General features: G+C 40.9%; 1 protein-coding gene across 4 annotated transcripts in view; it reads left to right on the plus strand.

The window, feature by feature from the left end:
* Positions 1–1359: 1359 nt before the first annotated feature.
* Positions 1360–12749, plus strand: part of CAPRIN1 (cell cycle associated protein 1) — a 41094-nt gene continuing 29704 nt past the window's right edge. For 2 of the 4 annotated variants that reach the window (XM_081260772.1, XM_081260773.1), the window contains exon 1: positions 2728–3022. Coding sequence is in view for 2 of the 4 variants with exons in the window: in XM_081260770.1 (XP_081116896.1) it covers positions 2271–2486 (216 nt within the window). In the remaining 2 variants the exon portion in view is untranslated. Of the gene's footprint in view, positions 1754–2011; positions 2487–2727; positions 3023–12749 lie in introns of those variants that run through there. The other 2 variants (XM_081260770.1, XM_081260771.1) reach the window with 2 other exon arrangements.

A 12749-nucleotide genomic window follows, 5' to 3' on the forward strand; every position in this document is an offset into this window, starting at 1 on the left:
TCAAGTAAGATAAAGATAATGGAGGCTGTTATAGAGAATGCAGAGCAGCACTTGGGGAAATTGAAATGTTCATGTCCCCAAGGCCCCAACTCATCTTAAGAAACTGTTAATGAAACAGCTCCCAGCAAACAGGGAAGTGCTATTCAAAAACCGCCCCAGGCCCTTCCTGCCCAGATTTCTCCTTCAGCCCACCCATCTCCCACCTTTTGAGTCTTTCTACCTGCATTTTATCACTGCAAGATAAAGGGAAACAAAAGACTTGAGTATGGGAAAACTTAGCTATAAAAAAAGGGAAGATCTCCCTCTTCCACAGATTCTGCCTTTTGGGTCCCCTTCTTCCTCAGGGGAGAAGTCTTTCTGCTGTCCTTTAATAAAGCCTCCACTTTCACTCTACACTTGCCTCTATGTGCTTCTCTGTGTTATACTTCAGCATTTGGGGAAGCAAGGACTTGTCACTGGTAAACAGCTGTAACAAAACTAGAGATTTTGATCACAATCCATAGCACCAAAGAGTTCCTAGCATACACTACGGTGTTTAATAAATATTTGAATGACTATTATAAAGAGACTTTGCAGCTAACTGTAATATCTCAAGGCCAGAGGCTGTTGTTTCCCCAGGATCCCTCAGGATGCACAGTTGCCAGCCAGTATTACACATTTTATTCCTTAGGGAACAGTGGATTTGGTAGAACTTTCATCCAAATCTCCTTTTTCATGGAATTTAAATTATAAATTGATAATTTACTGTTTCTATACAATATTATTTTGCTGAATTTTCCACTGATTATAATCCTTTTAATACATTTCCCTCCAGCAGTTGGTTTCTCATTTTGTTTGCTGTCCACACCCACCCCACCCCAAGCCCGGAATAATTCTCTTGGAGGGAGAAAAAAAATGGTATTCCATTCAACACTCTCTTTTAAAGTTTTAGGTAAATCTAAAACAAACGAAATGCCTAATAATTCATAATACTTAGGCCTATGAGACACATGTCAGCTCAAAGCGGCCGAAAATGATTTTTAACTTGAGCCCGTAGTTTCAAGACTTCAAGAGCCACCAACCACGCTCATTCCCCACGCATTCTACAGAGAACTCCTGGGTCACAGAGTGATTGTTTTGTGGGGAAGAAGCGAATTGTCCTTTTTTTTCAAAAGACCTCTAGGGGTGAGGAAATTTACTCGCTCTGCATTACAAAAGGAATTCTAGAAATAGGGAATGCACCATCCACCCACCCCACGTACCCCCTTTGCCCCCACCCCCACCAAATAAGGGATTTTCCTGGGGCAGTCGCCAGCTCCACAGCAGATGCTTGACACCTATTGTCCCCGTTTGGACGCCAAGCGACTTCGCCTGAAGGACCCCAGCTTCGATTTTGCTAAAAACTCAAACACACCGCTACTACGGACTCCGAGGTCCGTTCCGACCTGCTCCGTGTGGCCCGCCCCCGGCTCAAGGGCTTAGACCGTGCGGGGAGGGGGCAGGACGGGCGCTTCCCGGCAGGCATTCGCGCCGGGCAGCCCGACGGCCGCGAAGGCCCCCGCGCCCCGCTTCTCCCGCCCCCCGCGCCCCGAGGGCTGGCTGGCTAAGTCCCTCCCGCTGCCGGCGCTCGCCTCACTAGGAGCGGCTCTCGGTGCGAAGGGGACAGGGCGAAGCTGCCTGCGCCCACGGAGCGCACGACACTCCTCGGAACGCAGCGCCACCCTCGCCCCCTCAGCTGCCCACTCGGGATCTCCAGCGGCTCCGCGCGCGCACGGTGAGCGCCACCCGGACCGAGGCGCTGAAGGGGAAGAGGGCCGCTGCACCCGAGTGTCCTTTACCTCCGGACCGGCCGGAGCGTCGCGAGGGGCTTGTCCTCAAGTCCTCCCCACTCCTCCAGCCATTTTCAGTTCCCTTCTCCACCCCTGGCCCTGACCTCTCTCTCCCCTCCCTCGGAAGGCGACAAGTCCTGGCCCGCCCCGGTGGGACCGTTGTACTGGCCGTTGGCGGCCGCGCTGGGAGGCCCCGCCCCCGGCCCGAGTACGGTGTCCCGGGGCGGGCGGGCCGAGCCTGGGCTCGCGCGGGGGAGGGGCGGGGCGGCCGGGCGCCCCGCTGGCGGGTCGCGCGCGCGCCCGCGCTCTCTTCCTGCCGGCGGCGCGCGCCGCCCCCTCCCCCACACTCGCGCAAGCTCCCGCCGGCTGCGCGTTTTGTCCCGCGTCTCGCTCCGTCCGTCTCCTGACTCGCCGCTCTTGTCCTTCCTCCCGCTTTTTCTTCTCTCTCCTCTCGGTCTAAAGATGCCCTCGGCCACCAGCCACAGCGGAAGCGGCAGCAAGTCGTCTGGACCGCCACCGCCGTCGGGTTCCTCCGGGAGTGAGGCGGCGGCGGGGGCCGGAGCAGCTGCGCCGGCTTCTCAGCACCCAGCAACCGGCACCGGCGCTGTCCAGACCGAGGCCATGAAGCAGATTCTCGGGGTGATCGACAAGAAACTTCGGAACCTGGAGAAGAAAAAGGTGCTAGGAGTTGGCGGGAGAGGGAGGGCTTGCGGCGTCCGGGACCGGCGCCCCCCGACCCTGCAGCTGTAGCTTTGACTTTCTCCCATGTCTGGCGCTTTTCACCAGGTCCCGCCGCCCCCACGTCGCGTCTCCACGGTGAACCGGCGCTCGATGCCCGCAAAACGGGCTCCTAGGGGAGGTGCCTGTCACCTGATGCGGACTCGCGCTGCCCCAGGCCTCTTTAGTCCTCCCGCTGTGGGTCTGGCCTCTTGGCCTGCGGGGGTGGGATGCCAAGGGCGGGGGCCTGTAGCCAGGACCTCTCTCTCACCGAGGCCGGGCGTCTTTGATGGGGCCAGTGGGGAAGAAATGGAGCGGGCCGGGTGGGGGACTCGGGCTCAACCGACTGCCTCGTGGAGTTGGGTGGCCTGCGTCCCCTTGCCGTGGGGTTTGTCCGCTCCGTTACCGGCTCCTCGAGGCCTGAGTGGCCCCTGTGCTTCCCCGGCAGCGAAGTGTGTTTAGAGCCTGGAGTAGGGTCGCTCTGCCGTCGGGCCCAGGTGGAGTGGGTCTTGGATTTGCGGCCCTCCGCTCCCCTCTGGGGGGCTCCCCTGCGTCTCCCTCTTTGTTTCAATTGTGTAGGTGCCCCCGGAGCCTCAGACCCAGGACTGTCGTGAGATGATTTTTTTTGCTGCGACTTTTTGCCCCTGGGGGACTCTTAAAGGGGCAGGGGGATTGCAATGATTGAGATTCGTCGGGGGTGGGCCAAGGGTGGACTTGAGACGGTCGCTAGGTCTCCGGGCACATGGAGAGAGTGTCTAACATGGCGGCGGCTGCGGGGAGAGGGAAGCGCTGTACAGGAGCTGCATTGTGAGCACAAAGCGAAAGCAGAGGGGGAGGGCAGAGACTAGCAGCCGCCCGGACTGGCCTCCCTCGCCCCCCTCCAAAAAATCGAGCCACACCCACAATTTAAAAAATTTAATTATTTAACTATTCTAGGCCATAACGGTGAGATGTGTCTTCAAGTCGGCCTTTTGTTTTATGCTTTCAGCGCAGGACAGTGTATCAACTGTGTGTGTGTATTTGTGTGTGTGTGTGTGTATGTGTGTGTAGAGCTAGGTGGAGAAAGGATCTTCACAGAGTAATTCAACTTTTCAGTAAGATTAGCAGTGGAAAGGGTGACACAAATAGGTAGTACAAAAAATGGGGTGATTACATCTGATTATTGTACTAACTTGCCTTTTACCTTAAAAAGTAAAATATAACTTTGCTTTGATAGCTTCTAATTGCCTGTTTCTAGTGCATTTAGTGTAACATCTCGAATTGTAAAGAAATCACGTTAAAATGCATATTTAGCCAGCCACCTGGCTGTTACTTCAGGTGTTGATAATGTTTGGCTCAAATTTGGGCTGTGGGAAGTAAATTGGAAAAAAATGGCGATATTCAGGTCTCAGTTATTTTAATTGCTTATTTACTGATTCGTTTTACATTTTGGGGAGAGTTTTAAAACTAATAGTAAGCTTTGATATTCTTCTGTCTCATTTCCTCCAATGTTGGAGGTTGGGGATTTTACTTGAATTTCCTGGACTTTATTTGAAATTGAAAGATATTAAATCTTGAAATCTAGTTCTTTTGATTATTGTTTTGGTATACAAATATGTCTTAATATAAGTTTGGAATAATAGATTTATGTATTAATGAGGTAAAAAGTATTTTAAATAACTATAAAGGTGGAAGAGAGTAAGCTTACCTAAGGTAACTATCTTCTGAGTCTTGCCTTGTGGTTTAGCTTTTGCTACCCTATTTTGAAATTGAGACTACTAGGGTATCTTTTTAAATTCTCTTTTTAAAAATATTTTATAGTAGATGAACACAATACCTTCGTTTATTTTTATGTGGTGCTTAGGATAGAACTCAGTGCCTCACACGTGCTAGGCAAGTGCTCTGCCAACTGAGTTATAACCCCAACCTTTAAAATCCTTTTAATTCAGTAAACATTTCTGTTAATCTGGATGATGCTTGAATGGCTTAACTTTCAGAATTTCCAGGAATTGTCTTATTTTCTTTTAGAATGGGAATATTAATGGTGAATATTTTAAATATAGAAACGTATATTCTTCAAAGGCATTCGTATAAAGTCGTATACTGATTAGCAGCCAATCTATTAATAAGGTGACTTTTGGATACTAGTGTTTAGTTTAATCTGAAAAAGTACAAGAAAGCTAATTTATAAGCCCTCGAGAGAACTTGAATCAAATGATCACTGGTGTATAGTTGTGTATTAATTACTATACATTGGCATCCTTTTTCCCTAAATGATGGCAGAGAAAGAAATGTATTTAGTAATATTAATTATAGAGACAGTAGACAGGGCAAATAGTACTGAAAGAGTGCCTTGTAATGATGGAGATTCAACAAACTGCACAAAATTAACATATTTAGTATCTCAGTTTCTGTCTCCGTGTTTTGGGGTGCTAAATAGAGGTGGAAAGATCAAGTTACAGTTTGGTTAGACTTTTCTTTTTAAAAAAATATTTATTTTTTAGTTGTAGTTGGACACAATATCTTTATTCATTTTATGAGGCTCAAACCCAGGGCCCCCGCACTTGGGAGGCACCACTGAGCCACAACCCTAGCCCTTTGGTGAGACTTCTTGATAAGTCACAGACTTACCTACTTGTTAAATAGTTGAGGTAACAGTACTTATATTTTTTACTTATACTGATGTATTTTACTTTATGAGAAACTCAAGGCTTTCTCCTAATTTAAACACGTGGTTTTTATTTTATTTTTTAACTAAATGATTGCTGTGTGAGAGGATTTAATAACTTTTTTTCAGAAGTGAGCCCTATTTCTAATGCAAAATAGAGGATTTGCCTTACAAATCGGTTTTGAATTCCTTTTTAGAAAAACTCCTTTCTTTTCAACTGGATTATTATTATTTTTTTAGTCAATTTAATTGCAACTTGTGTTTGAACTGTATCTCATTCTTATCAGTCAACACTGGAACCTTCTGGGCCAAAATGCTGGATTGTAAAATCAAGTATGTTAACAGAAATGACTAATAGATGATATAGTATCATTTTAAAAAAGAGAATTGAAATGAGTGTACTTCATTTGGAAAAAAGTTACGCATTTTCTAATTATTTGAGCCTTTAGAGGAAAGCTAAGCATCTGTTCAGTGAAAATGCATGCTTAACGTTGATGAAATATGATCCTATTACATAATGCAAGAAAATGGCTTGGTGTTTTTTTAATTTGGGCTAATAAAAAGTACACGAATGTTAAGGAAGAGAAAAAATACAGTTGTGATAAAGAGAATCAAATGTAAAACTTGATTCACAAATTTTTTAACTGATTATAAAATACAGTAATATTGGATTGAGTGATTTACTACCTAGTTTTCATCATCAGTTCATTTGTACAGAATTGGGCCTTAGGCTATGCAAGATGGTATTTTGAAACCAAGTCCTAACGTTAACTGAAATGAGAATTCATTTGATATTATAAGATGAAATCAATTTTGAAGTAGAATAAGGGATGTGTGAGTAGATGACATTTAAATGTTATACTCTGTAAATATAATAGGTTTATACTCTAGTGACTTTGGTAGATGAAAGATTAACCAGTGTTCTCTTGCTTAAAAAAAACAAACAAACCTATAACCAATATGTAACCAAAACTGATGCCAAAAAGTAGTGTTTTTATACTGCTCCCTAAAGTCTTTAGGTACTTTATGTCTTTGTAGTTAATATTATTTATGTAAAAAAGAATGTGAGTTTGAGGATACTTTTTAGAACATTGCCCTGTGCCTCTACTTAGAATTTTTGATGCAGCTGTTGTACAGGATTTATTTTAAGTATTTTGGAGTAAACCCATCCTTAACTATTTTATAAGTAAAATCTTTTTTGGGGCTAACATCTGAATTTTCTTGACATTTAGGATCTCCAATGTATCAGCTTCTCCATTGGTTGCAAGAGCTATTCCTCTGCAATGCAGAAGGCAAGGTTACTTTGTTTTGCATTCACCTTGTCTCAGAAAAAAAGGCTGTAATGCTTAATTTGAGGACAAGATTACTTTGTTTTGCATTCGCCTTGCCACAGGAAAAAAAGTTATATTGCTTAATATTTCTCTTTCTCTCCACATGTGTATGTATCAAGGAAGTGTTTTAAAAGGTTAAGCTGTGAATTTCTATGATAATATAGGTCTGTCTCTTTCAGAGATGAGCACAGAATCATAAGTATTATAATGGAATGGATTGTTTTTTTTTTTTTTTTAAACCTGGCCAAAATATTTTACTTTAGCATTCTTTGTGGCAAATATTTGAATATATTTTGTGTGATTTACAGATTGAGCTACAATTTACCATAATTTTAAGTAATTTCTTAGGGCTATGTGAAGATTAGTACTGTTTCATATTTTAAAAAAGCATGTTTACTTATAAAAGATTAAACCACATTGTTATAGAATCTTTAAGTTTTTTTTTTAAAGGAGCTGAAAAACACCCTAGAATTTAGCCACAGTTAATTTTATAGAAGAGGAAATAGAGATGTTTATATAAAAAGACCCAGGTTGGAATGGGTGATTTCCAATGTCTCTTGTAATGTTTTATGGGGGTAATTAGAATTTTAGCATTCTACAATATTAGTGTAATTCTTAGTGTTTAATTATTGTGTAGAACCAAGTAAGACCTTTTGCTTCAAATCCTTTAAATTAGAATTTCTTCGTTTTGACAAGCTGAATGAGAAAGAAAAATGCTTTTCATTTTCAAATTTTTTGATCTTTATTAGGGCTATGTGAAGATTAGTACTATTTTGATCTTTATTAATATCTTATTGCTGAACTTTCTAGGTTGTTCACATAATGGGGTTCTGAGAACATCAGTATGGTGAAGTCCGGTGTATCAGCTATTGTTGTAATGATACTTAACTTTTTAAAAAAGCATTTATTTTTTCTTATTAGTTGAAATTAACTTTTAAAGCTGAAATTGTGAAGTTTTTCTTCTTGAGTAGGTAAGCCCCAAATGTACATTTGCCAGTTTCCACTAAAGCGCCTGGTATATTGTAAACCAGAAAAATTTTGGGAAAGCATTACCAGTGGAGAGAAATAGCAGGTGTGACAACCTTTCCACCTCAATTCTTGTGTTCCAAGTTCCTAGAAATCTTCTAGTAAGTGGTTCTTCTCTCTTTTTTTCCCCCCCTGGGGGAAGTAAATGATAGATATACATTGGAGAAGAGAGAGAAGTGTCAGAAGGGAAGTTCAGCCAAATTGTTTGGCTTGAGCTCATTTTAAAATTTTTTTCTACTAATGATATTGTTAGATAGAAATATGAGTGTAAAAACCACGAATAGAAAGAGACCTTTATTGGGTAGAGTTCAAAATTCATACTTCCTGAGGAAAGAGGAAGGTGTGCTTTTTGACTAAGCTCAATTAAAGTAGTCTGTTTCCTTTAGTAACTTTTACTACCTATTGTCTCTACCCATCACGTCCTTGACATTTTTTACTGCTTTATGTTCTTAACCTTGATGTTTTTCTAATTGGTGGTAAGCTAATTGGGGCCAGAGATTATCAATTTTTTATTCCATTGTGTGTAAGACCCAGTGCTTCGTTGCACATATATGCTAAGTATATTTCCAAGTTAGATTGTCATTAGGAAGAGATATGTGTAGCTTCATTAACAAAACTCCTAAGATGGGAGGGAAAATCCATTAAAATTGATTAATCCATGAGGGTAAAAATGCTTTTTGTACAGTTATTTACTTGCAGTGATTTTTTTTTTAAGTTAAAATGGAATTTTTATTATTGTTTCAGGTGGGCAGCAAGTAAAATACTCTGGATAATAAGCAAAATTTGGGAATAGTCATTTAGGAGAACAAAGATAATGCCTTCACATTAGAACTGTCATAAGTTAGACATTTTTGCATTTCAGCCAATACTGTTATTTAAACATAGAATTAATTGTTATGTACTTTTTTAAAAAAATTTTTAGATGTTGATGGACCTTATTTATTTATTTATTTTTGGCGGACTCAACATCTTTGTTTGTATGTGGTGCTGAGGATCGAACCGGGCCGCACGCGTGCCAGGCGAGCGCGCTACCGCTTGAGCCACATCCCAGCCCCTGTTATGTACTTTAATCACTAAAAAACCCCTCCTGGTCTCCATTTCAAATTAATATTCACATCTTTTTGCATTGAACTCTCAAGGAATGTGTATAAATAACCTATGTGAAATCCTCATGAGTAGCTTGGTTAAAGCTTAACTAATAATTCAAAAGGTATCCTTTGACACTGTAATAATTTGTTTTTTCAAGTTTACAAGCTTTAGACCTTTTTATTTTGTGTGGTGCTGGGAATTGAACCCAGGGCCTTGTTCGTGCTGGGCAGTATACTTTACCACTGAGCTACATGCCAAATCCAAGCTTTAGATTTTTCTTAAAGTGTTTTTTTTTTTTTTTTTTTTTTTTTTGGATACCTGGTGTTGAATCCAGAGGTGCTTAACCATTAGGCCATGTCCCCAGCCATTTTTTTTTTTTTTAAATTTTTGTTTTATTGAGAGACAGAAACTTGCTAAGTTGCTCAGGGCCTTACTGAGTTGCTGAGGCCAGATTTAAACTTGGCCTCCCTAGCCAAACTGCTGGGATTATAGGCCTGTGCCACCCTGCCCCATGACTTTTTAAGATATTTATTCAAAATAGGTGATACTAGAACATATAATTTTTTTTAAGGTGGACACAATATCTTTATTTTTATGTGGTGCTTAGGATCGAACCCAGTGCCTCACTCATGCATGCCAGGCGAGCGTCCTACCACTTGAGCCACATTCCCAACCTGATACTAGAACTCTTTATATATTTATATTTATATCTTCATATATATTTTTTGAGAAAGGGTCTCACAGGCTGGCTGGGAATTTGTGATCCTCCTGCCTTACTTAGCCTCCCGATTTCCTGAGATTGCAGGAGTGCACCAACACACTTAGCTATCTTTTTTTAAACTCCTGAATACTTTTAACCTGCTTGAAAAATTATCCTGTAATGAGTTCTTAGATGACATCTAATTTAGCATTCTTTAACTGTTCTCAGTGTTCAGATATCTGTCATTCCTGACAGATGTTCATTTATTCTCTGCTTTAACTAGTTTTCTAGGGCCTGGTAAAGGCTAATTTCTGAGTCTGTTTAAAATTTGGAGTTTCTTAAGTTGTTGACGTTAAGAATTATATTCACCCCCACCAATCTTAAATATTCTTTCCTGTGTTCTGGAATAGCAGACATGGTACTATGTGAGTATGCTTCCAGCATTTGAAAATAGTTGTTAATGGATCTTCTATGAATTGCTGTATGTTTTTCTACTGTTGTTTTAAAAGCTGATGGAACTTTTACTTATTATCTTTCTTGTCTCATGAATTTTATAGTTACTGAGTCTCATTTTAATTTGGGGAAAGTGAATGGAAAGCAGAACTCAACTTGTCTGTTAACTTGAGCAAAGTCAGAACTGATGTTTCTCTAGGTGAAGAGTGGGGTCTGCAGGCATTGATGACTTGAAATAATATCTGGAAAAGCCAATCAAGATTATGGAATGTTGAGGAAAAGAAATCTTTATCTTTCATTGTCTGCATTTGTTTTTCTGTACTCTAGAAGCTATTTTACGTGAATACATAAAAGTATATCTAGGTGGTCTTACTTTTTTATTTTAGACTTAATTTTTAATGATTGTGTCCCAGTTTAGAGGTCTCCTTAATTAAGAACAGGAGTTACATGGCTTCCCTGGATAACAAAGATTAGTTTTTTTCAGATTTTATTTGTTTCCTATCAATCTTATGACTACGGTTACCTAGTTGAAGAATATTTATTTATTTTTGAGTTCTCTCATCTTCCCATTTTTTTGAATGTATAATTTAAAAATATCCCATTCGTTTATGGAATTTGTTGGATATAATAGTAAAGGGGCAAAGCTTGGAAGGACATCTGTCTTGTATATCCATCTTGCAGTACTGATTGAAAAACCCATTCAGTAATGAAAGTTTGACGATGAAAAGCTCAGGGAAGACTGGAAGATTGAGATGTACTGTGATTCAGCAACATAATCTAATTTGTGAAGGGAAAGGAAAAAAACAGAAATGAAGTGTGGCAACAGCTGGAATCCAGGGAGGGGTACTGAAGCACAAAAGGTTTTTCTGTGACCTTAGGCAAGTTATTTAACTACTCTCTCAGTTTAGGATAAGGTGAAGTAGGATTGATAATAGACGCCCCTTCCCACCCCAACTCTCCATAGGGTTAGCTGCCTGATAGTTTAAATTTGAGTGTGACTTAGTGAATCAGAGAAATAAGTGGGAGATACAGTGGGACTAAGTAGTGGGGTAATTATTTCTCAGTACCACATGACTCTAAAGCCTTTTGACATGAATGTAGTCACATCTCTGTTCCATGATTCCTTTTCAGAGACTTGGTAATCTGGGAGATGACCTGATTTTTATCTTGCCCAGGTGATGCTATAAATCAATTTTTGGCCAGGGTGGAGGTACTGGGATTGAACTCAGGGGCACTCGACCACTGAGCCACATACCCAGCCCTATTTTGTTTTTTATTTAGAGACAGGATCTCAATGAGTTGCTTAGTACCTTGCTTTTTGCAGAGGCTGGCTTTGAATTCCTGATTCTCCTGCCTTGGCCTCCCTAGCTGCTGGGATTACAGGTGTGTGCAACATTTCTGAAGAAGCAAATCTTTTTTTTTTTAATATTTATTTTTTAGTTGTAGATGGACGGCATGCCTTTATTTCACTTATTTATTTTTATGTGGTGCTGAGGATCGAACCCAGTGCCTCACATATGTGAGGCGAGAGCGCTACCACTTGAGCCATATCCCCAGCCCCTGAAGAAGCAATCTTATGCTAGGAAAATAGCTGGAGAAAAATTCTCCAGAAAAAAATGCTTAATATTCATTTTATGTATTTGATATGAGTAGTTGATCAATTTGTCTTTATCACCATTTTAGGTAGACAAGTTCTAACCTGGGAAAGAACAAAGCTGTGTTTGTCTGGAATTTGTTTTCTCCTATCTTACCCCTGTTTTTGTTGTTAGTGTTGGACCTGTCAGTGTAACAAGCAAGTCCTTTTATGTTGACTTGTTCATACTACAAATTTTAAATCCAAATGGAAAGATTTTCTAATTGGGCTTTGTGTAAGTCACTTGAATAGTCCATAACAATAGGAATTAAAAGGCCATAATAATGATATCATTTCCGAGTAGTCTACTCTTTCAAAGATGAGGCAACTTGTAGTATTTGGACCCACAGTGCAATGCTATATCCTTTCCCTTATCACCTGAAACTACCTGTTTTGCAAAGCAGAAATTGGATGAATTGATTGTCCTAAAGAAGCTTTTTGTTTCTAGTGCAGATTTTCACATCACTGAATTTAATCATAAAGTATTTTTTCTGGGGTTAATTCACAGTGAAGAGATATGATAAAAGTACCACTTAGGGATACAATGTAGTAACAGATCACAAGTGAATCTTATGCAGGTGTTAACTAGATTTATAAGCTGACTGGAAATCACCAGTCAAGTTTTCAATTTTTTTTTTTTTTGCTACTGGAAATTTAATGCAGGGACACTTTACCCTGAGCCACATCCCCAGCCCTTTTTTATGTTTTATTTTGAGATAGGGTCTTGCTGAGTTGCTTAGGGCCTCACTAAGTTGCTCAGGCTGGCCTTGAATTTGTGGTCATCCTGCCTCAGCCTCCTGAGTTGCTGGGATTACAAGGTTCACCATTATGCCCCACAAGTTTTCTGAATTCTTTAGAGTTGAACTTTTTTTTTTTTTTTAGAGAGACAGAATTTTTTTTTAATATTTATTTCTTAGTTTTTGGCGGACACAACATCTTTGTTTGTATGTGGTGATGAGGATCAAACCTGGGCCACACGCATGCCAGGCGAGCGCGCTACTGCTTGAGCCACATTGCCAGCCCCTAGAGCTGAACTTTTAAGTGATGTATTTCCAAATTGAGGTTGCCTTGTGCTGGTTTCTAAGGCCACAAATTTTATCTCCTTTTTTGATATTAAGGATTGGACCTAGGGGCACTAAACCACCGAGCCACATCACCAGTCCTTTTTATTTTGAGATAGGGTCTTACCAAATTAAGGCGTTGCTAAATTGTTGAGGCTGGCCTCAAACTTGAGATTCTCCTGCTTCAGCCTCCTGAGTCATTGGGATTACAGGTGTGTATCACTCCACCTGGCAGAGTACTGTATGAGTGATTCAAAATAGTTTTACTTCTCAGTACTATTGGA

Source organism: Spermophilus citellus (genome assembly GCF_964194105.1).
Source record: "Spermophilus citellus genome assembly, chromosome: 2".
Lineage (NCBI taxonomy): Eukaryota > Metazoa > Chordata > Mammalia > Rodentia > Sciuridae > Spermophilus > Spermophilus citellus.